Source organism: Manis pentadactyla, chromosome 1 (assembly GCF_030020395.1).
Source record: "Manis pentadactyla isolate mManPen7 chromosome 1, mManPen7.hap1, whole genome shotgun sequence".
Lineage (NCBI taxonomy): Eukaryota > Metazoa > Chordata > Mammalia > Pholidota > Manidae > Manis > Manis pentadactyla.
The window spans coordinates 24,407,025-24,431,800 of NC_080019.1; the positions used below are offsets into that span (position 1 = coordinate 24,407,025).

The 24,776-nt window shown below is 34.3% G+C and overlaps 1 protein-coding gene across 7 annotated transcripts in view; it reads left to right on the forward strand.

Moving 5' to 3' along the window:
* Positions 1 to 24,776, forward strand: part of ARFIP1 (ADP ribosylation factor interacting protein 1) — a 118,877-nt gene that overhangs the window by 73,881 nt on the left and 20,220 nt on the right. For all 7 annotated transcript variants that reach the window (XM_036887745.2, XM_036887743.2, XM_036887742.2 and 4 more), the window contains 3 exons: positions 4,958 to 5,179; positions 12,357 to 12,514; positions 17,862 to 18,036. In XM_036887745.2, coding sequence (XP_036743640.1) covers positions 4,958 to 5,179; positions 12,357 to 12,514; positions 17,862 to 18,036 — 555 coding nt within the window. The remainder of the gene's footprint in view (positions 1 to 4,957; positions 5,180 to 12,356; positions 12,515 to 17,861; positions 18,037 to 24,776) is intronic.

Consider the following 24,776-nt stretch of genomic DNA (forward strand, 5'->3'; position numbering starts at 1 on the left):
CCTCTCTCTGTTCAGTATAATGTTAGCTGTGGGTTTATCATATATGGCCTTTATTATGTTGAGTTACTTGCCCTCTATGCCCATTTTGTTGAGAGTTTTTATCATGAATGGATGTTGAATTTTGTCAAATGCTTTTTCAGCATATATGGAGATGATCATGTGGTTTTTATCCTTTTTTTGTTGATGTGGTGGATGATGTTGATGGGTTTTCGAATGTTGTACCATCCTTGCATCCCTGGGATGAATCCCACTTAGTCATGGTGTATGATCCTTTTGATGTATTTTTGAATTCGGTTTGCTAATATTTTGTTGAGTATTTTTGCATCTACGTTCATCAGGGATATTGGTCTGTAGTTTTCTTTTTTGGTGGGGTCTTTGCCTGGTTTTGGTATTAGGGTGATGTTGGCTTCATAGAATGAGTTTGGGAGTATTCCCCCCTCTTCTATTTTTTGGAAAACTTTAAAGAGAATGGTTATTATGTCTTCTCTGTATGTCTGATAAAATTCTGAGGTAAATCCATCTGGCCTGGGGGTTTTGTTCCTGGGTAGTTTTTTGATTACCGCTTTAATTTCTTTGCTGGTAATTGGTTTGTTTAGATTTTGTGTTTCTTCGTTGGTCAGTCTTGGAAAGTTGTATTTTTCTAAGAAGTTGTCCATTTCTTCTAGGTTTTCCAGCTTGTTGGCATATAGGTTTTCATAGTGTTCTCTAATAATTCTTTGTATTTCTATGGGGTCTGTCGTGATTTTTTCCATTTTCATTTCTGATTCTGTTGATGTGTGTTGATTCTCTTTTTCTCTTAATAAGTTTGGCTAGAGGCTTCCCTATTTTGTTTATTTTCTCAAAGACCAGCTCTTGGTTTCATTGATTTTTTTCTATTGTTTTATTCTTCTCAATTTTATTTATTTCTTCTCTGATCTTTATTATGTCCCTCCTTCTGCTGACTTTAGGCCTCATTTCTTCTTTTTCCAATTTCGATAACTGTGGCATTAGACTATTCATTTGGGATTGTTCTTCCTTCTTTAAATATGCTGGATTGCTATATACTTTACTCTTAAGACTACTTTTGCTGCGTCCTACAGAAGTTCGGGCTTTGTGTTGTTGTTGTTATTTGTTTCCATATATTGCTGGATCTCCATTTTAACTTGGTCGTTGATCCATTGATTATTTAGGAGCATGTTGTTAAGCCTCCATGTGTTTGTGAGCCTTTTTGCTTTCTTTGTACAATTTATTTCTAGTTTTATACCTTTGTGGTCTGGAAAGTTGGTTGGTAGGATTTCAATCTTTTGGAATTTACTGAGGCTCTTTTTGTGTCCTAGTATGTGGTCTATTTTGGAGAATGTTCCATGTGCACTTGAGAATAATGTGTATCCTGTTGCTTTTGGATGTATAGAGTTCTGTAGATGTCTATTAGGTCCATCTGTTCTAGTGTGTTGTTCAGTGCCTCTGTGTCCTTACTTATTTTCTGTCTGGTGGATCTGTCCTTTGGAGTGAGTGGTGTGTTAAAGTCTCCCAAAATGACTGCATTGCATTCTAATTCCTCCTTTAATTCTGTTAGTATTTGTTTCACATATATTGGTGCTCCTGTATTGGGTGCATATATGTTTTATAATGGTTATATCCTCTTGTTGGACTGAGCCCTTTATCATTATGTAATGTCCTTCTTGATCTCTTGTTACTTTCTTTATTTTGAAGTCTATTTTGTCTGATATTAGTATTGCAACACCTGCTTTTTTCCCCCTGTTGTTTGCATGAAATATGTTTTTCCATCCCTTGACTTTTAGTCTGTGCATGTCTTTGGGTTTGAGGTGAGTCTCTTGTAAGCAGCATATAGATGGGTCTTGCTTTTTTATCCATTCTATTACTGTGTGTCTTTTGATTGGTGCATTCAGTCCATTTACATTTAGGGTGATTATTGAAAGATATGTACTTATTGCCACTGCAGTCTTTAGATTCGTGGTTACCAAAGGTTCAAGGTGAAACCATGTTTTTAAATACTATTTTAATCTGCCTGATTTTATTCACTAAATTTATTTATTCTCATGTGCAGGTGTAGTTGTGAATAATAAACTCTGGTTTATCTCTTTTTTTTCTGTGTTTTCCTAGTGTAGAATAAAATACTTTTAGAAGTCCATTTTTTTTCTTACAACAGTCTGTTTCAGCATGCAGAGCTGTCTATCATCCTTCCCAAACATTAAATATTTTTTTAAATGTTTAAGAATTTGCCATTAATATTCACCACTTATCAAATTAATTTTTTTTTGTCTTTAGGCCAGTCTTTTTTAAACTTTCATTCCTGTATTTCTTGTCATGTTGCCCTGTTCATTTACTGGTTAACCTATCTCCCCTGTTCAGTTCCTAATATTTCATTTTAAGCTCCCTTCTACCCTATCCTTTACCTTTAATAAGTCTTTTAGTATCTATCAATTGTTGCCATGAAAATATTCTTTTCCTTGTATTTAAATGTTTTTATTCACTTCTTGGCATTACAGGGAAAACTCTTTTGGTGCTGTTTAAACATTCAGAATACACAGTGACAGTCTTGTAAATTCATGACCTTGTATGATGGTGATTCGCAGTATTTTGTGCACTATTTATCACTTTATTTTATCTACTCCACCCCAAATAGGAGATCTACATAGAGCCATAATCTACTTTTGTTTCTTCCTGCTTCTTTAACTTTGCTCCCTTTGTCCAATTATCTTCAAAATGAATTCTTAATTTATAAGTATAGAAAACTGAATAGGACCAACAGCTCATTGTAAGTCATCTGCATTTTTAGGGATTTCAAAGAAAGGCAAAGAACTGAGATTCTTAATTCTCTATTTTAAACTTGCTTTATAAAATATACTGATTTGCAATTTTACATTTTAATTTCGGTATATACTAGGAAGCAATTTAAATAAAAATCTGCTCTTCAGTGATCATATAAGAAACTTGCTCTGGAATCCTGATGAGTAGCAAAATGACTAGCAACTTTATATTTTCTCACTACGGTTTTCTTTACAAAGCTCCATGCACATGACTTAGATTTTCCTTAAGAATGTATAGTTATCTGTACTGAAATACAAGCTCTGTAAATTCAGTTTCAGAATTTCAGATGTCCAGATTTATCTTAATATGCCTCATAATCACTGTCGCCTTATTCTTCCCAATGCCTTAGCTTCTTGGAAACAAAAAGCATTTCCTTATTAAATCGTTAGCCCTACTGTCTGCTTATAGCCGTCATTTCTGTGAAAAATGGTCACTCAGACAGCAGTAGACATTTCTTTCATTTTGCACAGTCAACCAAGCTTCTTCAGTGAATTCTGGCTTCTTGACTTTCAACAGACTATTATATCTGGGTTGCTATGGAGGGTACCAAATGTTTTGGTGTGCAAATAGAATAAATGTCTCTGATAATATTACATATGGATTATCCTGGTGTAGATGAAAAGTGGAAATAAGTAGTGTATCTCCTTCATCTTGTTATCATTTATTATTTCTTGCTGATGTTTCTCTCACTAAAATCACAGAGTTCACAGTTGAACATTTTTCTTAATGTTTTTTTCATCACCCAGGAGTGTTTGTGTGTTTTCCATAGAAGTACTTTTATCTCCCTTTTGTGAGTTTTGCTTCTCACCTTTCCTATCACTTTCTATATAGTTAATTTCTCTACTTTTTAAAACGAGATTATTTTTTTTACAAAAAATATTTACTCATAAAGATCCTTAATTGATGAGAACAGAGGAGGGACAGAAAATTTGTTTCAATTTTAAATAGAAAAATATGAGTAGCATATAATATGCCAACATTAAAAGAATAAATACAGATATCGACAAAAAAAGTCTCAAGATATTTGTTCATTGAAAAGAAATGTTTAGGTATTGTGTATAGCATAACATGGTCTCGTGTTTACTTTACAATATTATGTATGTGATTATATAGGTTTAAGAGGAGTCTATATTACCCTTCATACTGTTAAGAGTAGTTTTTTACTATTTAGTGGGATTAAAGAAAGAGGAAATTTACCTTTCACTTCATTCATTATTTTAATTTTTACAACAAATACTAATTCTGTAGCCAAAACTTTGAAAGACATGATAAAAGAGTGAATTTGCACATTTTAAAATTGGAATACATATTTACTACTTAATTAGAATATTTTTATTAACTTTAACTGATGAGTATACTAATGCCCTATATTGTTACTCTTAAAAATGTATTTAGTGAAGTTGCTTATAATTTTTTATTTCTAACAAAACTTATTAGAAAACTTATTTCCATGTGCTCTGAAATTAAGTGCTTTTAAAAAAACTGTAAGTTCCTCTATCATTACTTCTAGGGCAGAGTAGAATAACATAATTCAATACTCTTATATCCAGGAAAAAGTAAAAGAAGAATTCGGGAATCTCTAATGTCCATCTCTTTCTTTTCCTTCCTCTCTGCCTCTTTCTCAGTCCCTCCTTCCTCTGTCCCCTGTCCTCTTCTTGACTCTTTCTCTTTCCTTTCTTCCCTTTGTTCCTTCTACTCATACCCATACACACAGCTTTTTAAGGGGAATAAATTGTTGGAAACCAGTAGGAGAGTAGAATTTTTATTATTCCTGTATTAATAGTCCAATATTGTTCTTAAGTCAATGCCAAGTGTCTCTGTTGTATTAGATCATCTCCCCAACTGTGCTGAGCTTGCAATATGATAATGTGAGAGAACTCATCTGGCAGTATATCAATTAGTTAGATAAGTCTTAAAACTTCCTCTGATTATAATAGTAATTAGACATGTCAGGTAAATTTACTCTCTGAGTCCTGATGAATTTCCAAGTGGACTGGCAATTTTCAGTTTGTTAGTCTAGCTTGTTTGAAGTCAAAAGTGATATATGCCATATTCTCTATCATTTCTACTTTGGATTGCTATGTTACTATTTTTTTCTTTTGTTCTTTTTTTTCTTCCTAACCAAAGTACGTCTTTCCACTTTTAGTGCACTCGACAAATTATTTCAGAGAAGCTAGGTCGTGGATCAAGAACTGTGGACCTTGAACTTGAAGCTCAGATTGATATATTAAGAGATAACAAGAAAAAATATGAAAATATTCTAAGACTGGCTCAGACACTGTCAACCCAGCTTTTCCAGATGGTGCATACACAGAGGCAACTTGGAGATGCATTTGCTGACCTGAGTTTGAAGTCACTAGAACTCCATGTAAGATTATTTTAAATAACTATTGGGGGGCAAGAGGAAGGAGAATATCAATAGGAGTACTCTAAGAAGTAATATGTTATGTTTCTGATTTGCTGAACTCTTAATAAATTGGAATCTTGAGGTATAATATTAAGATATTTCATATAATTTTTTAAGAGGGCCCAGCAGACTCTGACAACATAGAGATCCATTTGTACCCTAGCAAAGATGTCAGTTGAGGGACTCGGGTAGAGAACATAGAGGAAAGAAAAAAGAGATTACTCAGCCTGCCTGAACCTAGAAAGAATCAAAACTATATGTAGCTGTGTGTGGGTAAAAAATAAACTTGGGTAACTATTGAAAATCTCTTAACTAGTCTCCAGGGGTCTTAAGCAAATAGTAACTTGCTTGACTGGATTCATGGTATATTTTATTGAAATCATTAATATAAATTATGAATTTTAGGATAATGATGAGATTATTTTTCTGCATATATCTCTAAATATTCAGCAAAGCACTTCTAAGAATTTCTTACAATATCTTAAGTGGCTCCTTTTATGGCTTTTTTTTTCCTCGTCTGGAGCCAAAAGGTACAGAAATGCCTTGCCTACAGACTTCCAATTTGAAGAGTTAAATGATTTAGATCATTAAATCATTTGATAGTATCTAGAATCTTGGAAAAAGAAAGTTTGATTAGAGGTAGTAATATATATCATGATAGTGAAAAATACTGAGATTCAGTTTTGTGTTGTTAGACAAAAAAATGACCTAGATTACATTATTATTCAGGAAGCTAAATCATCAAAACATGCAATTATTGAGTGTCCACAATTTCAATTTAATGGCCTGGGGGCTTTACAGCCATTATATCATGTAATTTATCTAACAAAACTGCAAAGGTGTTATCCTTATGTTATAGATGAGGAAACTGAGGCCAAGAGAGGTTAGGTAATATATAAGATCACACAAGAACATAAGATCACACAAGAACAGGTAGAACTGAAATTTGTATCCAGTCCTGCCTGTTTCATCACGATCTCTTGCTATTGCTTTAAGTGGAATCTTTAGAGGGTTTGTGACCCAAAGAAAAATTCTCACAGTGTGGAAAGAGGGGACAGGGTCTGGAGAAGTGTTGGAGCAATATTATCAGTGACACTACACTCAGTAGACTGTATTAATTATAATAGTTAACACAGATTGGGGGCTTACTATATCCCAGGTACAGTTCTAAGTGATAACATATTCATGTATGTGCTTTCTCATTTAATATTCAGTCTTAGCTAGTAGGTACCTTAGCTTTCTTTTCTAGATGTGAAGTACTTCTTTTTTACAGAAAGGTTAATCCTCTGTATTCAAGTCCATTAGACTCAGTTCTAATTATTGAGTTTCTTGTTTGAGAATTTCTAACTCCTTGTAAAGATTGATTTTTCATGACTTTCTTTTTCTTTTTTTTTTTAATTGAAGTATAGTTGAAATACAATCTTATATTGGTTTCAAGTATACAACACTGTGGTTCAATAGTTACCCACATTATTAAATCTGTACACCACCTAGTGCAGTTACTATCTGTCAACACAGGAAGATGTTACAGCATCATTGGCTATATTCCCCATTCTATACTACATCCCCGTTGATGACTTTAATTCTTTCTTAAAGGTCTTCCAGTGAGAGAATTTGCTTATTTTTTTAAAATAGATTAAAACTTTATCTTATGACTACCATGTGCGTCCATTGGAAACTGAACACAGTATGAGATCTTAATGATCTTATTACCCTTTTTTTAAAACATTTTCCTGTTTCATCTTCTTAGGAATTATTTCATCACTACATATCAGTTACTTCCAACAATGTTAAAAATAATTAAGGTAATAAGAATACAAAAGAATGAAAGCCTTGCCTAGAAGAATGGTACAATAGTGAGATAAATACTTTTGTTTTTGTTTGCATTGCCAAAAAATCTGGAGAGACCATTTCTGTGGTCTTCTTCTTCTAATGTTTATGCATCACAGTTGAGAATTTAGGATTTTTCATTTTCTGCTATAATGGCAAAGAGAAGACAATACCAGAGAAAGACATCTCACAGTGATTAGACAAACCAGAAGATGACTGCAAAGAGCAGTATTGACTCTTAACAATGATGGCAATGTTGATAACATAAGTGAAATCTCTGACTATGAGTCTTCTGATAATGGTATCCTACATGAATTTTCTTAATTCAAGGGTCAATCAGTAATAATGTTTTTTTAGGGACAAAAAGGAAATACGATATTATGTTAGTCAAGATTCTCCAGAGAGACAGATACAACAGGATGTGTTGATCTATAGAAATTTATTTTAAGAAATTGGTTTATAGGATTGTGCAGGCTCAGTACATCTAAAATCTTCGGGGTAGGCTGGCAGGCTGGAGATCCAGGGAAGAGCTGTTGTTGCATCCAGTGGCAGTCTGCGAGCAGAAGTCCTTCTTGCTTGGGGGAGGTCATTTCATTGTTCTATTAATGCCTTTAACTGATTGGATGAGACCCAGTGACATTATAGAGAGCATTCTGCTTTACTCTCAGTCCACCAATTTGAATATTATTGTCATCTTCAAAACACCTTCACAGGAACATCCAGAATAATGTTTGACCAAATATCTGGACAGCATGGCCCAACCTTATTAACTTAACACATAAAATTAACCATTGCAGTATTTTCATCTAGTTAATTCAACAGCAGTGACTCCATATGCAACATTCTTTGACGAGAATTTGAGCCACCCTGTTTTGCTAAAAAGACATAATATATTCATCTTTTATTATGCTTATGCACCAAAATGTAGTTGATTTGTCAGTGAACAAATGCTGAAGGCAAGTGTGTATACAAAAATGATTTGAAGGAAATAGGTAATGTAGAAATAAAAACAGTCATTGAATTGAAGTATTCTAATTGGTGCTTACAATTGTAAAAGTAATGGTAAACTAGAGCCTATTGGAGATGTATTTAAAATCTGTCATCAGTATTTACAGGATGGATGTTTTTCCATTAATCAGGGTTTTCCAGAAAAACAGAAACAGCAGGAAATATATACACAATACACACACACACACACACACACACACACACACACACACACACAGATTTATTTTAAGGAACTGGATCTTGCGATTGTGGGAACTAGCAGTCAGACATCTGTATGGTAGGCCAGCAGGTTGGAAGCTCAGGCAGGAGTTCTGTTACAGCCTTAAGGCAGATTCCTTCGCCAGAAAGCCTCAGGTTTTTGCTCTGAGGGCCTTCAACTGACTGGATGCGGCCCACCCGCATTATGGAGAATAATCTTAAACTCAACTTTAAATAGCCTTATAATGTTTATCATTGCCAGTGCTAATTACATCAAGAAAATCTGTACTGTCATAGTAACACCTATTCTAATGTTTGACCAAACAACCTGTTACCTCAGTGTAATCAAGCTGACACATAAAATTAACCATCACGGTTCACCCTTTGTCAACTTGGCAGCATTCATATACATCTCCTTAGACCATACTTAATCTCCGAATAAAGACAAGTAACAGTCTTACTTCCGCTCAGCATGATAGAACCACCCTGCATACTATCAAAGACACCCTAACCCTTTCCTCACAAGAGGATGGATGCAAAGTCCTTGAGTCACATTCACTTTTTTCCTTGATATCCTGTAATTTAAACACCATGATATAAAGTTAACAATACTTAAATATTATGATGTAAAATTATGGCTTATGTTACATAATAAGAGAGGAAAGAAAAGAGGTATCTTCTTACACACACACATATTCATAACAAAATAAGGAAGAAATGTTCATAACAAATATAGTCCTCATTTCTACAAATGGCCACATGGTTGTAGCTTCTTCCGCTACACATTCCATTACTGTATTCTAGCACCTCAGCCTGTTGCAGTTATTTGCCTGGCAGGGTAACCCAAAGCTTCATTCCTGAAGGGTCTGGGCCATTAGAAGTCCTGTCTGAAATGGAGTGTTGTGGTTTTCCATTAACGGTGATCACAGAACATGGTAGTACTAAGAGATGCCCTAAAGGATCGATTGCCTGTTCTCCAGGCATACTCTTCTTTAATTCCAATGCAGAGTTGCAGTCCAGTGTCCCTTGGGTAATCAGGGTCAGCCACACCAGCCCACAAAGCAGCTCCCTTCTTTGCCTGTTGATGCTCTTTGAAGGAAAGTTTATAGAGGGCAGTGATGAAGAGCTGGTGTCTACTTCCTCTCACCTTATGCCATGTTAACTGAGATCCATGGAAAACACTTAGCACAGGGCCTGGCATGTAGCGCCACTGAATAAATTATGATGGTTGTGATAGTTGCTGAGATTGTGAGGAAGAATTTAAAGATTAGTCCAACACCTTAGTTTTCTAGAGAAACAGCCAATATCCATCAATAAAAAAAGCAAATCTGAAGGGGAGAAGGAATTATCTTTTAATGACTGCCTATCATCTGTCAGAAACTTTTTACAGGTTCTATCTATCTCACTATACTTCTCAAACTTGTAAGGGATTTAATTATCTTTGTTTTATTAGGAAGGAGATTGGCACAAAGACTTTGACTTCCTCATGAAAGACATAAATCCAGTCACTGGCAGAATCAAGATACAAATTCCCAAATTGTTTGAATTCCCAAACTAGACTAACCATTTTGTCACATGTCCTCTGACTCCTCATTCTGTTATACCATGGCACCTCATTAAATTTTATTTTTTCAATTTAAAGGGCAACATCTACATCAAGATTAGGAAGGTTCACACAATTCATATCACTGTCAATTACCAATTAGTACTTGTGATTCTAGTTTTTACTGCTCTGTAGTATGAAATAATGTGTTTCTTATTACTTATGTAATACTTTATATTACTAAAACTTGATGATTTAGATCCTTTCAGATGCTTCTGTTATTTGATCCTAATGTATAAGTTTAATGGGAAATGGTGGTCATTTATATATGGTAAATTTACATCCCATGAATGTTGTATGTGATGTAGGAGCTGCTAAAAAGAAAAAATAATCAAGTATTTTGGAACATTGTTTTCTCTATATATAAAGCAAACAAATTTTTAGAACAAGGAATTATATTGACTTTCCTTCTTCAGTGGCAGATTAGAACTACAACCCAGTTCTTGTTGTGTATACCCTGTGATTATTTTATGTTTAGTTTACTTGTAATTACTAAGGCAGGTTATAAATATTGTGTAAAATGCTCCTGTACAACTGAGAATACTAAAATAACTTAAAAACTAAATGAAATTTAGGAGTCATGTTTTACCTTACTTTCATTGCCAAAAAAACATATTTACTTATTTGTGTATTTATAATACATATGCATATGTATATTCATTTCTTTCTAGTTTCCTGATTATTTTAGCTTTTGTTACTATGGCTCTTGTACCTTATATAAAACTTTTTTGTTTTAGCCAGTTAGTTGTCATATTATATATTAAAATCTTAAATTTTATACACATTTGCTTCACAGAATTATAGGTGAAATTTACATTCTTGAAACAGTGTCATTTTACTCTTATTGTCTGCTTTGAATTTAGGCCTATTTTTCCTATCAGTAAATGTAAGATTCCAAATTCTGCTGCTCTTTCATCTTACTATTCCCTAGTTTGTTTGTTTGTTTCAGTAAAAGAACAACCTTCTAGGTTGTTAGATCTTCCTGTGGCTAAATTAGGACTTATGGAATTCTTTAAGTTAATAATGCGGAATTGTAAATATTGAGAAATTTTAGAAATGAACAGTGTTACAGGGATATGATGTAGTGACAAATACGTTGTTAATACAGAGAGTAGAAAAGTTTCCTTATTTTTTATGAACTATGAGATTTAGATCCAATCCAACTTTCATATTTTTCTTCCTCGTTTCTTGATTTTTTTATTTTACCTTTTATCTTTAAATTAATACCAAAGATATAAACTATAGTTGTAATATGTGAACTTTTTCTCAAGTTGTAAAAGATTTTTCTCCTCTATTATTATTTTTCCAGTTAACATATAGTATTAAGTATAAGCTTAGCTTGAAAAACTTGGTTCCAAAAATCTTCATTTGTCCTGACTTTCATTTTAGTTTCTGAATACCTTGATGATCTTTTTATGTAATCCTATGTCTGTCAATATTTGCAAATCAAGGTCTATAAAGTCAAATCTATAAAAAAAGCCAAATCTATAAAATTTTGAAAACTGAGTTCAGATTAAAGAGTTACATGGACCTCTCAAGTAGAAACTCTTTTAGCATGATAAAGATAATTTTATTTTCCTGCTTTTTATTAATTAATGAATATTTTATTACCTAGAAATTTAATTACAACTCTAGTGCTAGCATTAAATTTATATCTTATAATATTCTAGTTAATTTAATATTACACTTATTTTCAGCTGAAATTAAAAATTGTTTTATAACAAAGTTCAGAATTCTTAAGTTGAATGATTCTTTTTACAGTTAGATGCGATCAGATTTTTTATTTGGTCAGATGTGTTCCTGATAATCTGTTAATTAATCAGACCTGGACTGAAAAGCTTTAACTGCTGAAAATTTAGAATTTGACCTTCCCCCTCTACCCCATATGTGAAGGAGTCATGTGGAGTATTTGCTAAGCCAAGACTCAGTCTATTCAGAGATGAACTACGACTGGTGTTGAGTGATCCTTCCTCAGCTGTGTGCCTAGATAGACCTGAGCTTGGGAGTTATCTGGTCACTAAATTTACAAGGAAATGTATATTGTTAATATTTATACTTTGAGAAGATTCAGTCAAAACACAAAAATTGCCATCTATTGTGTGTCTGAAAGTTTTAGCCAGTTATTACCTAATTTGGTTGTAAAAGTTATACTTTCTCTGATTAATAATCTGCTATATGCTTCTTAACAGCTGTGCTTACACTATAATAGAAACAAAATGTAAAAATGAAAATATTCTTTCTTGTACAAAGTAGTTTAACTTTTTTTAATTATTTGATTTTAGGTATGCATCTGAGCTGATGACAATTTTGTTTTACTAGACTTCTTCAGTAATTAACAAGTTGTGATTTAGATTCCTATTAATTTAAACATTGAAAGAAAGTACTTCTGTAGCAAGATTTCTGAATTGTGTATTTTCCCATTAGTAATATGTTTGAAACTTTTTTAGTCACATTCACTAATTTATTACTGGATAAATTAAGGTGACTTTTTTATTTTAGGAAGAATTTGGCTATAATGCAGATACCCAGAAACTGCTGGCTAAGAATGGAGAGACTCTTCTTGGAGCCATTAATTTTTTCATCGCCAGTGTGAACACTTTGGTGAATAAAACAATTGAAGATACATTAATGACTGTGAAACAGTATGAAAGTGCCAGGTAGATAATAAATTTTCACTATGTTGCCTATTTTACAGATCATATGTAATTCACTTAAGGTTTTTGGTTGCATACAAGAGAAACCAACTCTGGCTAATATGAACAGAAAAAGAATTTATTAAAGTTCATAGGATGGCCCACAGAAGTAACCGAAAGGCAGGACAACAACAGATTCTATAAACAGGCAAGAACCAAAGTCAAGATAATACCTCAGAAGAATCTAATCGGGACCCCGATGCTGGGTACCTCTGCTGCTTGAGGCTGCCACAACTACCATAAATAATTTCCAAAAATCTCCTGAATACCTTTCTTCATTGACTTGAGAGTATCCAGCTGGTCTTTGGTTACGTGCCCAAACACTGCCTGCTAGGAAATACGGAGATGGAGCTTCTCCCAGCTCCAGCTTCATTAGAAGAGGACAGAACCTTGTATTCTAGCAGGTAGATACTAGGTTCTCTCTATAACCTGGCCTAAATTACCTTTTCACCCTTTTTACCATTGCTTCCATAGAAGCCAGACTTACAGTTTCAATTTCTTTGAATATAAAAGCTCATTTCTGCCTCCATAGTTTTGTTTTATGTTGTGAATACCTAATCCCTGATGCTCCATTTATCCAGATTACATTCAGCTTTCAAACTTCATTTTACCTTTAACATAAATTAAGTAGCTGTTATTTATTTTTATAGCTATTTATAATGCAGTGTTTTCATAACATTTTATACACATATGCATATGAGATTTCTCTAATATCTATCTTGTTAGTTAAACAATGTGCATATTAATAAAACCTTGTAAGTGTCTACAAAGTAGCAGACCCATGATAGAAGTTTTGAACTTTTGATTCCAGGCCCAATTTTTTTCCCCCACTCATTCCAGTCCCCTTTGAGTTTTTTTCCTATGAACACTTGAAATCTTATTTTGTGTTACACTTTTTATAGCATAAAGATTAGTGCTAATTTTTCCTTTTAGAAGTACTTTACTTTTTGGCTTCTTGTCATAGTTTAATGATGTTAGAAAAGCCTATGAAAACTCTACTCTCATCTAGTCTTCTTGCAGTTGAGTGCTTATTCTTAAAGATGTATTTCCTTATGCTTTACATAAGTAAAAGCCCACGTCACTTGGAAAATTAACTGGATCTTTTCCTAAGAAGAGAAGCTTCTGTCCTATGGTGTGTTTGTAATTTTCGGTTTAGCATGAACATATGAGGTTCTTAATGACTTGGAATGAAGGTCAAAACAAATAGCTATGGCTGACTGGTAGCAAAATGGCTGAGATGGGACTGTATGCCTTATTTAGGTTTTGGACTTGGTTTTTTACTTGTCTTTATTGTTTGAATTATTTACTAACATGCTATTAAAATCAGAAGCCAGGAAAAAAGAACTAGAAGGCATCTGTGAATAGGATATTCCTCAATAGGAATCCCTTCAGGAATATTCCCAGTAATTGATTCTCCGGTCTCTACTTAAATCATTTCATGGGCATTGTCTTTATTTTTCAAATAGTTTATTATGTATATTTTTCATTTCTATAAATTTTATTCGGTTCTTTTCCAGATCTGTTCCTTATTCATTATGTCATAATTTGTTCATAATGACTACTTTTCCTTTTATCTCTTTAATCATTTTACGCATTCTTATTTTCTAGTCTTTTAGACTGTTTTACTATTTGTGGATGAAAATTCTTTTGTTCTGAAAGTACCTCTACTATGTCCCAGTTAAGAACCATGTGAATCTAGTTTCTATGTGTCTGCTTATTAATGGCCCACCTGTATTTTTAAATGTTTTATTTTTAAGCATGTAATATCTATCTCTTCAGCCTTTATTTCTAACATGCTTTGTAAAATATTAACCCATACTAAAGATGACAGATTTATCAGGTAAGTCACTGTTTATACACAAAACATCTTGTATTTAATTTGTAGAGGAGAGAAATAAAACTCTGAGGATGGTCCGCGCACTGGGAGCCAATCTCAAAGCCAAAGTGAGACCCCGCGGCTGCTCCCCCTCTCACTTTTGATCATTAGGCCTTGAGCCTGGACTGGGTTAATCTCAAATTTTCACAGTAATTATAAAAAAATAACTTTCACACTTTATAATGAAAACTCTGGCTTAAAGTGTAATGTGATACATGCTCTCGATGTATACAATATACAGGTTTGTTTGAAACTTTTGAACATAATTAAATCAAGGTATATATATTTGGTAGCTGGTTCTCAGGAAACCTTTAGACAACCTCTGTATGTCCTTAAAAATCCAACAACAATAATGACCTCACCCCATAATTTATTCTTTTTTGCTGAAATTACAATATGTGATTTTATTCATTGACCTTAGCTTGGAGTTTTGACTTTCCTGTGCTGTTCATGAAGTAGCTGAGGAACTGACTAGTTTTAACACTGCAACATTGCCTGCTGAGGGATAACATTCAAAAAGAATCCCAGATTAAAAGTTTTTCAGTAGCTGACTTTTCTTCTCTGTCAAAACCAGAATTAACTGACTTGTAGGGCAAGGGTCAGCTATTTGATCAGCACAAAAAAGTGGCAATTTAGGCAAATGCCCGGGTGGCCTTTTAATGCTCCCCCATTATGCATTGTGTCAAGTATTTCCTAGGTCTCTGGTGCTTTGTGTATAGAAAATCTTGTAACAGCCCATTCAACACTTCACAGCAGCATCAACAAGGGAGTCAGTTGTGGTGAAGACTTTTCAGATGTGGACACCTGTTCTCTAGACTTTTTACGTAAGCCATAAAGTAACCAGCTATCACCAACTTCATTGTTACAGACTCAGTTCAGACTGGCAACCTTGAAGAGTTGCATTTTGAAAACAGTGTGCTTCCTCTTCTTGGTGGTAATAAGCAGTTAGATTAGCTGTTAGGGAAAGTTTTCCTTTGATACCATCTACAAACTCTGGATGTAAAATTAAGGGATGTAAGGCCAGTATTATAACTTTGATTATGTTTAAATTAATCATTAGTTTAGAATTGGCTCTGAAGCTTTTGAAGGATATTTGTCTTCACATTAAATCATCACATATTACTGTTTATTCTTGTTCTACTCTTTTATCTTTCATTTCTTACTGTTTTTACTTATGTGTGCTTCTGGCTATCCCTCTTAATTTGGCCATAATAATAAGCATTCTAAAGGTAATCGTTACTACCAGGTGTCTTTAAGTACTTCACATATGTGAAATTTTTGTGGAGATTATTATCCCCATTTATAGATGAAAACTGAAGCAGAAAGAGATGAAATAACTAGCTCAAGACATAAAAGCCAATGAAGGGCAGACTGTTCATTCAGTTTGGCTATAGAATCCATGGAATTTAATTAACTTGTTTTCATTACCAAGTCAGTCTTGCCTTTTAAACTACAGGTATCTGTCTCCTCCTTTTCAGCTATACTGCCATGTCCGGTCCAGTGACTCATTTCTCTTTTGCCCATAATCTTCTAGTTGGTTTCTTTGCTTCTTAATCTACTCCAGTCCATCTTCCATTCCTTAACACTGCCAGTAGACATTTTTCTATGTTGAACAAAACATTTCATTTTCTAGATCAAAGTTTTGAGTGGTTTCCCATCACATGTCCTACCAGATTAAATCTGATCCCTTCAGCATAGCCTGTAAGGCCCAGCTTAATCTTGGTCCTGCCTGCCTGCCTATCTGACTTTAATTCTTTCCATTACCATATTCCAACTTCAGGTCCTAACATGTTGAATTACTTCCCAACATGTCATGGTATCTTACAAATCTATGCCTTTGTCCATGCTGTTCTCTTCCTGGAATGTTCTACCAAATTCCCTGCCCTGGTCCACCTCATAAGCTTTTACTATCCTTTAAATTTTAATTCCAGTTTTTGAATTCTGTTCTGAGGTGCCTTTTCAGAAACCTAATTAGGTAATTATTCATCTTAATTTCCAGTATACCTGATCCTCTCTCTCTAATGGTAATTTCTGTTATCTCATTTTACTGAATCTGTCTAAGAGCTTCTCTCCTTCTAGACCACAAACTTCTTGAAGATAAATATTTTCTGTTCATCTTTACAGCTCTACTTTCTAATACAAGACCTGAAGTATAGAAGGTGCTCACTTATAAGATTGTTGAACAAATCAGTATATCTGTGAATGAATGAATGATCCTCTTTTGGCCCTGAATGATCAAGTTTTTAAATTCAGTACAAGATAAGAAAAAGTTAGACTCAGTGTAAGGGACAGATGTATTATTTCTCAAGTCATATATATAATATAGTTTGTGTTGTTTAAAATATTCCCAATTCCCAAAATAGGAGTATGAATTGTACTATAGATATTTGAATAAAGAGCTGTATTTTTATTCTAAGGGGCATAAGCTTTGTGATGCTGATTTTAACTAAATTAGAGGTCAGTTTGCTGCTTAGCTCAATACTGAATGGTCAAAACTGCTAGATAAGTCACTGTTCCATAGACAAAGTAGTACTGTACTGACACAGGTGCCGTGACAGAGGTATGTGAGGTGCTGGAAGAGAATGTGAGGGCTGCACATATCAGGGAAACGCAAGGTGATAAGTGCTCTGTAATAGATGCCATTGTCACCATCCATCTAAGTCCATCTGTATGCCCTGTTCCATGCAGTAGCCACTAGCCATAGGTGTCTGTATTGAGCACTTGAAGTGTGCGAGCCTGGTTTGAGATGTGATGGAAGTATATAACGTAACGATTTCAAAGGCAGAGTAACACCCTTGCCACCTGTCCTGAAAGAAAAAGTAACATAGTTCATTAAAAATTTTTTTTACATTGAGTGTCTTTGGGTGCATTGGGTGAAATAAAATATATTGTTACAGAAACAGATGAAATTAATATTTATTATTTTAATGTGACTATTACAAAATTTCAAGTTACATACATGGCTTGCATTATACTTCTGTTGTGCCTTGCTGACCTAGACTATACTTTTAAGGATCATAGGCCCTCAGTTTATCTTCCTTTTACTAATTAGTTTAAGTATATGTCATTCTCAAGTCTCCTGTCCTCACCTGCTTTGCTTTATCAGTATTAATCATTTCACAAGTGGGATTGATCACTACCCTTGACCATGTTAGCATTAGGTTTTGACATCTAAAAAGGGTTTTTAAGTTTTGGAAATTTTACTTCTTAGTTAATGCTGTTCTTTAGGAGCAAGAGTTAATGGAATTAAGCAGTTTTTCTCCCCCATGCTTATATTAACAGCATTAATACATCATTTTAAAAGCATAAAGTATATAAAATGTATGAGAATCATTATACATTAAAATACAATATGAGACCATTATGTATTTCCAGTTCACCTTCTGAAATTATTTCACTCTCTTTATTTTGCTTCACTTACTTTCTTCTTTTCAGAATTGAATATGATGCATACCGCACAGATTTGGAAGAACTGAATCTTGGACCACGTGATGCAAACACTCTGCCAAAGATTGAACAGTCACAGCATCTGTTTCAGGCACATAAAGAAAAATATGATAAAATGCGCAATGACGTTTCTATCAAGTTGAAATTTCTAGAAGAAAATAAGGTAAATTCATTCTTTGCCTTCTGAGATATTTCTGAAAGTCACCCTAATCAGAGATAAATAGGAACTTTATTGTTTCTGTTAACTCTCTTTCATTACAGTTGCAAAACAGGATTCTATTCATAATCAGTTTTTAGAAGTACACAAAATATATTTACCTTTCTGTCCTAAAAGTCATCAACTCTACTGTCCCAGTCTTTCATGTTTAACAATTGGCAAAAAAATGCCTGATGTTCAGTCCTTGATCTGTAGATTAGTGTTGGCATCAACTGCTTTAAAAAGTTGTATAAAGGTAGATTCTGCTTTAATTATTTTGAAACCTTTGTGTTAATGGTAGGTACAGATTTCAGGAAGAGAATAACATTCTTCCAGTAACTGATAAATGAGGAATTATTATAAGATCCAGTTTAGGCTGCAGTTAGCATAACCTAGAAAAAGTGAGTCAAGGACTCAACTTGCCATTTTACTGTCATGTAACATGAACTCATCCAAGGACTAGACCAGTGAAAGATGAGATGGACCTGCTATGGGCTTCACTTTGAGATGGATTCATCTAATAACAAGCTCCTGAGTTTTGTTTAGGGATAGATTCCCATGTTTAACATCTCTTCCATTACATCATACTCAGTTTTGTGAATGGGATTGCATTCTGGAAACGGGAGAGCCAGTAGTGAGCACAGTATAGAGCAGGTGTGGCTCAATCCTATAGAGATGAATGGGCCCTTAACCATTGCTCATTGGTGATCCCCTTCTTGTGCTTCCCACACCCTCTAAAGTCATGATAGGCTTTCAACGCTGCTTTCTTTTAGGTACCCTCTTAAAATTATCATCAGTTCTTACTGTCTGTTGTCTAATCTGTTTACCTTAGAAACTCTTCTGGCTACCATAAAAGTTGCAGAATGATACATTTCCTTGGGATCCACTAAATCCAGAACTATCACTCACTTTTTTTGGCTACAGTGGGTGAAATGTTTTCACCAGAAAACATTGCAGTGGCAGTAAGGACACCTCAGCAGAGTTATCACACAGATTGTCCAGCATCATTCAGATGACCACAGTGAAGCCTTTGGCATTCATTAGCTGAGCATTCATTTTAGTCATTCATATATATATATATATATATATATATATATACACATTCATACAGATAAATCAGTTACACTATTTAATATTTGGTGGATAGGGATATATCAGAACATGTACACACATGTTTTAAACATAAAAATATATTTGACAGACAGCCCTATAATGGATCAGCACTGTATAGTAGGTATAGTGCTGTATGAGGTGTGCTAGCATTTTATGGGCTCTGTGCAAAGCTAATTTGAAGGGAAAGAAATGAATTCACTTGATCTGGGGGTTCAGGATCTCTGCATGTAGAGAAAATGGTTTTAGGAAATCTGTAAAATGGTAATTGTGTTCTCTTGGGCTCTAATGGTGTATTGTGTGCTGTTCTCTGGATAGTGAAATTATGGGTAGTTTGTGTTTTCCATATATTTTCCGTATCTTAGATATTTTCTATGAAAGGTTGTGTTGCTTTGAAAAAAAAGAAAGTTATTTTGAATTAATACCCCTAAACCAGCTATACTTATATGGTTCTTGCCAGAATAAATAAAAATGAATTACACAGTGATAAACAATGGCCATGTGACTGCTACTTCTCTTACTATAGCTATTTTTGAAACTTAGCAGTAGAGCTCCAGATTTAAATATAAATCAGGAAAGGCACCTCTAATTTTCAGTTCCTGTGCATTGTACATATATTCTCTCACTTAAAACCTCCTAAGAACCTTGATACCTGAATTCTTTCAGTAAATATTATTGAATACCATCAGTGAACAAAGAAGATAAAATTTCTGTCTTCTTGAGACTTACATTCTTATCATTCATATACTTTTATTATCCACATTTTATAGATAAATGAATTATTTTTATATCATCCTCTGTGATCATATGTGCCCTTCACTTCTCACCTTTTAGAACTCTGTCCCCCTGATCTCTTCACTGTAAAGATGCCCCCCACTTATTAGGAAGGGGTATATGGCATACCTGGGCTCTCTTTTTCCAGCATCCAGGAGAAGTTCTCTTAGATTCTGGGAACATCAGTATCAATATCTAGCTGTGGAAAATAGGCTTACAAAATGATCTGGGGCTGATCTACATCTAGTGTCATTACTACCTAAAGGAGCCCTATGTTGTATCTGGAAAACAGCTATAGTGTTAACATGAAAAATAGAAAGGAGGAACAGAGGAGGCAGGTAGAAAATAAATTGTATTTTTTCTCCTTAGTCCTTACTTTGCCTCACTTGTTTTTTGTTGTCCTTTACTCTGCTCTAGAGTTGAGCAGCATAGTCAAATGAATAGGCAAGTTGTTCTGTGGCTCTTGGCCAAAAATCCTGAATTAAGGTTATGAAAATCTGGGCGCCAGACCCACTTCTGCCACCTACTAGCTTTATGACCTTAGGTAAGATGCATACACTCTCCAAGCTTCTGTATTTTCTGACAAATGAAAAAAATGCTGAGTCCTCTGTAAAGTGTGAAGTACTGTTCACAGTATTTGTAGGATTCCTCCTGTCTGCCAGGTCCTTTGCTAGGTGAAGGGATGAAGGAGAAGGAAAATTTTTTTAAAGTGCATGATCTTAGGGAGTTACAAAAACATAAGACTATGATGTTTTCTAGAAGTTATCATCTTCACCTTCCCTTCGTGGCTTTTAGACTTAACTTGTGTCCTGACTGCTTGTGTCTTTTTTGCTGGTGTGAACAGACGTCGACATTAGAAAGATGTGACAGAAGACATGAGCTGTATTTATTTGAATGAATTTATTTGTAGTGTTAAAGCATATAATTTGGCATTACATAAGCAATACTTTCTCAATGGTAAGAAAGGATAATGAATTGTCCAAGGTGTGATCAGATGTTTACCTAGTCAGCCCTCCTGCCTAAAATAACTTTAGTTGGCAGACAAAGCTGCTGAAGACAGATACGTTGATCATTGGAAAGTAGAAATACAGGTTTTTTGACCATAATATTTCAGACCGGGATTTGCAATAATTTTTTACTCCCTTGACAGAACACCTTTTTATGTTCCTTTTTGTGATCCCTTATCTACCGTTGTATAATTTATTTTTGTAGATAGAGAAGTACAGTTTTATTAGTGTCTGTAGTCTCTGCTCAGAGCAATAAGTAAATAGCTATTACCTAAATGTATATGAAGATTCTACTACCTCAGATACATTGGCTGTAGTGCTGAGGTGGCGGCACATGCTGGTGAGCAGAAGCAGCTCTGTGAGCAGGCCTTCTGCGCTGGTGCACACACCCTGTGCCTCCACGGTCCCCAGAGCCACCAGTATGGCCACTGGTCACTTGACCTGTTACCGGAGCAAGGATTATTTTATTTTATTTTATTTTATTTTATTTTATTTATTTTATTTTATTTTATTTTATTTATTTTAAAATGTAAATAAATTTAAAATTATTTTAAGTAAAAATTAAGTAGCCACATGTAGCTAGTGGCTATTATATCACAGTGCAAATTCCAATTCTTAAAATAAATTTCTCTGATGGGAAAAAGTTGCTTAACCTCTCTGAGCCTCCAATCCCTTAAAAATAAAAAGGGGACACCAAATTTATAAGGTTGCTTTTGAGTAGCAGTGATATGTAAACCTCCCAATAAACACCTTGACAACAACTTAAGAAATGATAATTGCTGGTATTAGAGGTGATGGAGTTTTTATTACAGTTTTGTTGGGGAATACATGTACAATTTGCCTAGTCATTTGTTAACAAGTAATCCCAGGAAATATGTGCAAAGTTCCAAATTCCTGTCACAGATGGTAAGTTCAGAAGCAGTTTGGGCTGGGCTATTGAGGGAAACCCTCAAGATCTATGGAAGAGAGAGGACTTCAGCCTAGCCTTGAAAAATCAGAAGGATATACCTAAAAGAAATGGTAGGAGAACCTTCTTAGCAAAGGGCAGAACCATTTGGATAAAAGAATGTACATGTTTAACAGAGAAGTAAATGACCAGAGTGGGACATAATCTTCAGATGCTTTAAAGGGAGAGAGAATCAGAAAGATAATTGAAAACCAGATTGCCCTGAGCCTTGATAAGGTAGACTGGACTGTGGCTTCTAGACGGATGCGCACTAAGCAGTGAGGGAAGGGGACACCTTTATGGCAAGCCAAGTCATCTCTCTAAATTTTAAATGTCAGTCAGTTGGCTCACATCCAACCGTATCTTGTTGGCATTGAAGAATTTTTAAAATTGTGAGTAAGATAAAAACTGTGGTTTAAAAACACTCTATGGACACTATAGTTTAGAGGAAGAAAGAACATAGAAGCACACAAGCCAGTAAGGAATCTTCTGTGGCCAAATGAAATAGGTTCTAGCAGTAGAAAGGAAAGAATATGGTGATTTCAGGGCTGCACGACAGATTGCAAAATCAACATAGGAAGCTAGTTTGGCTTAAAGGTTGTGAGGGATGAGAATTTGTTCTATTTAGCTGAGTGTTTAGTTTGACATGATGACAAGATACTCATGTAGAAACAGTGGGTAAGAAGTTAATGATGTGGGTTTAGAATTTTGGATGAGCAGGGCCAGGGTTTCAGAGGTAAAGTTTTAGAAGTCATTGCTTTGAGAATAATGTCATTGTCACATCTTCTCTTCTTTTGACACTTCTTATGATAAAATTAAGCAAATTCATTTATTCTCATGGATTTTATGTTCTTTGATAGCCTAGAGGTATTCCTTGTTTTTGGCTTTACAGTTATCAAGCTAAGTTTCTATTTGAACTCAGTATCTATGTCTAAAATAAAATCTGTGAAGAAACTCTGATCTTTTTATCTTTTTTTATTTAACTCTTCAAAACTATAAAGAGAGAACGTTGGCTATTATTTTAAGCAATAAATAAATAAAATTTGAGTGAAGACTGAGATCCATGGGAAAACTTTTGTCTTTTGTTATTGCTGTTGAGCAAGTTTTATCCCTCCCTTTTGTTTTTAGTAGCCCTGACAAAGGGAGGAAAAAGCAATCCTTTAGACCCAGGGACTGTCTGTCATCCCTGTTTGCTTTCTTGGCAGTGTATGATGCCTCAAATCCCAGTTTTCTTTTCTTTTGTTAAATTACAGCTGAATTTGTACCTTAAAATCTTTTCTTATATGCAGAAGTCAGGTAATCTACTTAGCACTGTAATTTTAATAAATTCATAAATACAGCATATATAAAAATATGTTCTTCCCATTTCTTAAATGTTGTGCATTGAATTTTTTTTTAATATAAGTTACCTGAGACATTGAGTATGCTCTTTTATAACTTGCTGATGTCCTGAAGACTGCCGCCTTTTTTTAAAACTATTTTTGCAGCCCATGGCAGGGCTTTCTTTTGGTTCTTATACCAGGGCCTTTGGAGTGTCTTCCATGGCAACACTTCTCTTCTAGAATGAGAGGCCATATAACCAAACAGCTAGAATAGTACATGAAGTAAAAGTAAATTGTTATTGAGTAAAGGACTAAGAACCATTCCTGTAACTATAGTAGTAAAGTTTTTGTGGCCATTGTAAGAATGTTTTTGTTTGTTTCATGTGTAGAACTTTTTAAAACAAGTTTTTGACAGGAATTGAGAGGTAGATTCTTAGCTGTATTTTAGAAATTCGAGGTGTTTATATATACCGAGCCTAGCCTTCCTTCTCTCTGGCAAAAACAAAGGGAATAGATGTGTCAGATACACAACATTCCTGTGTGCAGGCATGCATTTATGCTGAGTGATATATGCACGTCTCTATTTGTCACTTACCCTTAACGGGAAGACCTGAATTCTTTACTGTTGGCAGTCTATACACTCTACCCATCCACACCATAATATTCTGTTTACCTTTAACCTAAACAACCCTTATTAATCTCTGGTGCTCTCTTCCTTGTTTACTAAACAGCATTGAATTCCATAGCAGTAAGGACCTTTAGTTAGTTTGTCATAATATTTATCCTTTCATCAATATTTCTCCTTTTCTAGACCTTTAAATAATGTAACTTGAGTTATTTTGTAACTTAATGCAGTTTATTTACCTTTTATTTTTCCTTTTAAGATTCAAAACAAAACCTCCTCTACTTTAGTAAAACAAAGAAAAGTAGCTATTTTTGGTGCTTTGTAGATTTTGTGAGAATAGGTACCATATCTTCTTTTACAGCCTTCATGACACCTGGCAATGGTGCTAAATGTACAATGGTCATTTAGCAAATGCCTGTTTGCATTTCTTCCCAGAATTAGAGGTACACTGCAGGAAGTGAAGGAGATAGAATTGAATGAGTTAACGGGGTGGGATAGAAGGATGAACCCTGATTATCTCACTCTACTTTAGTGAGGGCAAAGCATACTCTTTCTCACAAATGCTTTAATTGTCTGCAGTGTGTACTTTTTGCATGAAAAGATGAAGCCAAAAATTAGAGAAAAATATACAGATCAGTGTGAGCAACTCATTTTCTTAAAATGGCTTGGAACCATGCAGGATATGAAAGAAAAGTAATTTAAGATTACTGTTTCCTTTAAGATGATTGTAAGTTCAGAATGACAAATCTCTTTCAGAGCTATAATATATTAGGGAAATCAAAAAATGAGTGTATCAAAACATCCAAAAAAATTTAGGATATAAATAAAAAGTAAGGACCCCATTAATTTTATCATATAGCAATTAATTAGCTATAACCATTGAATGCAGGGTTTTTCTGTTGTTATATTTTGGTGACTTAAAG